The 2500-nt window shown below is 53.5% G+C and overlaps 1 protein-coding gene across 5 annotated transcripts in view; it reads left to right on the top strand.

Annotated features, from left to right (window-relative positions):
- The window catches only part of LOC127002863 (zinc finger protein 628-like), a 21138-nt gene that overhangs the window by 13291 nt on the left and 5347 nt on the right, over positions 1–2500 (top strand). For 2 of the 5 annotated variants that reach the window (XR_007756584.1, XR_007756585.1), the window contains exon 3: positions 118–2353. Coding sequence is in view for 1 of the 5 variants with exons in the window: in XM_050869099.1 (XP_050725056.1) it covers positions 118–1066 (949 nt within the window). In the remaining 4 variants the exon portion in view is untranslated. Of the gene's footprint in view, positions 1–117 lie in introns of all 5 variants that reach the window. The other 3 variants (XR_007756583.1, XR_007756582.1, XM_050869099.1) reach the window with 2 other exon arrangements.

The raw sequence follows: 2500 nt of genomic DNA, 5'->3' as shown, positions 1-2500 counted from the left end.
ATAGATCGTTAACTAAGCTGGTGTAGGAGTTTTAAGTGCCTAAAGGTCACCGCCTAAACTGTTTTCTAAGTGTCTTAATTTAGTGCGGTCCCTAACCCCTTCCCTCCGCCCTCACAGCCACAACAACCCGTACTCCCGCCGCTACATCTGCTCCTCCTGCGTGCTGACCTTCGACACGCGGCCGGCCCTGGAGACGCACCAGCACCTCTGCCACCCCAGCCTCACTACCTCAAGCGCCGCCACCTCGCCCGTCCCCCCCATGCAGGACGTGGCGCACGACCTGTCCATGCGCAGCGAGGCCAGCCTCTCCCCCAGCCAGGCCTCCTCCCCCCTGGTGTGCCCCGTGGACGGCTGCGGGGTCATCGTCGGGTGCGGGAGTTCCCTGGCGGAGCACATTCGTGACTCGCACGGGGGGTCGGGGGGGTCCAGCTGCCCCCATTGCGGCTACCAGCTGACGCATGACGAGCTGTCACGGGACCACTGGCTGACGCACCACAGCGAGGTCTGCGCCGCCTGCGTCCACGTCTTCACCGCCGTCTACGGACCTCAGCTCTGGAAGAAGGTCCACGTCAGACCCACGTCCCTCGAGAGTCCGCTCGACGCCATCGTGACCGGACTCAACCGTAAGCGAACCGCCAATGACGGTCAGCCGGGAGAGCCGCTGGACACCGCCCTCAGTGTCCTGACGACCCTGGCCATGCACCAGCGGGACTCGCCTTCGCCGGGGTCGGACACTCAGGACACAGACAGCGAGAGGTTCTGCAAGCGGTCCAGGAAGCAGCGGTGCCCCAAGAAGGTGATCACGGTGGCGGAGGACGGCGAGGACGGCGCGTCGTCGGGCGGCGCCGCGCGTAAGAACAGCTTGGTGCGGGCGCGGCGCAGGGCCGTGCTCAACAGGCCTGGCTTCGTGAGTCGCCAGTGCCACCGGTGCCCTCGTCGCCCCGTCTTTGCCTCGCGCGCTCGCCTTCAGCTGCACGTCAAGTGGACTCACGGCAAACACTCCGCCACACGGAAAACCCAGCCACTGGAACACACTCCACCGCCACCCGTCGCCACAGTCCACTAGGCCGTCGGACCGTCACCTTTGGGTCGTCGTCTCAATATAACGGGTAACAACGACGTGTGTGTGTGTGTATGTGTGTGTGTGCGTGCCCCCCTCACCGGGTCTGTTTTCCCTCCGCGTTAAGCTCTAAAAACTGTTTGCTCATGACGTGACTCGAGTCCACGGCCAGTACAGTCCACGCCCCGCCTTGGTGCTGGCTGTGCGGGTTGCCTGCTGCCGACAAACAAGTGTGGGATGAAGGGACCGCATGCCCTCACTCTGACTGATGTTTTGAGGTTAAAATCTCCATGAACGAGTTAATGATAGGTGATTAATTCCACTCCCCCGCCTCTGTGTACATATATCCCTGTACAGGCGCACACCCCAGAGTAGACGAGTGTTACCGCTCTCCTTCTCCGTCTCTATTCCGCGAGTACAATTACCTCACAAGGAAACTGATTATCTCACGAATAACCTCTCTTAAGTTATTAATATTGCGGCAAAAGTCCGTTACTCCGAAGCCTCCCAGTCCGAAGATCCTTATAACCCAAATCTGTGAAGGCAAAAATATACAGGCCAAAAAGAAAAAATACAACTGTCTGAATTTTGGAGTTTGTAAAAATCAAAAAAAGATACGTAAGAGGAAGTTAATGGTTGGAATTCTGAAAGGACCTTATGCTATTCTGACTAACGAGACTTTTGCTGCGCTCAATAATGCATTACGATTATCAGGGATGTGAGTGTGTGTGCATAGACAGTAATAACTCCCGACGATATGCAAGAAAACGTGAACTTTCCAAGGACAATAATTCTGAAGCCTTTGCCAGCCTGTGCATTAGACTTTCCGCACCTGTAGTGGACTATATAGTGAAACCAAATTGTCGAGTCCGTTTTGGCGTAGGCTCCCCAGGTCCATTTCTCCCCTCTGCTCTGCCACACAGTCCCAACACCTATTTTTTCCTCTCATATGTTACCTATACCTTACATATGAGAGGAAGAGACAGGTGTTGGGACTGTGTGGCAAAGCAGAGGGAAGGAAAGGACCCGCGGAAGCCTACACCAGACCGGCCTCAACATACCTGGAAGACTCTAGTGTTGCCCGATCAGAAGAAAGGTTGCGGATGGGAAGAAACTCATAAGAAAATTGTACAACTGTCGTGTTTGATCTGTGAGAAAGCCGTTTATGTGTGCTTGTGGAAAAGTCAATATAATGTAGTGACCCTTATTGAAGACTATGATGTGTTTGACTGAGGAGAGATGCAAGAGAAGAAATGTCTGTGAAAAAGTTGAAATGCCTTAAGACTACAATAGGTTCAGATAAGCAAGAAATTTAAACCCTCAAGAAAAGCAATGTTTATGAAAAAATTAGAACCCCTTAAGACTACAATAGGTTCAGATAAGCAAGAAATTTAAACCCTCAAGAAAAGCAATGTTTATGAAAAAATTAGAACCCCTTAA

The sequence above is a fragment of the Eriocheir sinensis genome, chromosome 24 (genome assembly GCF_024679095.1).
Source record: "Eriocheir sinensis breed Jianghai 21 chromosome 24, ASM2467909v1, whole genome shotgun sequence".
NCBI classification, from domain to species: Eukaryota; Metazoa; Arthropoda; class Malacostraca; order Decapoda; family Varunidae; genus Eriocheir; species Eriocheir sinensis.
This window is presented reverse-complemented; position numbering and strand designations above follow the sequence as displayed.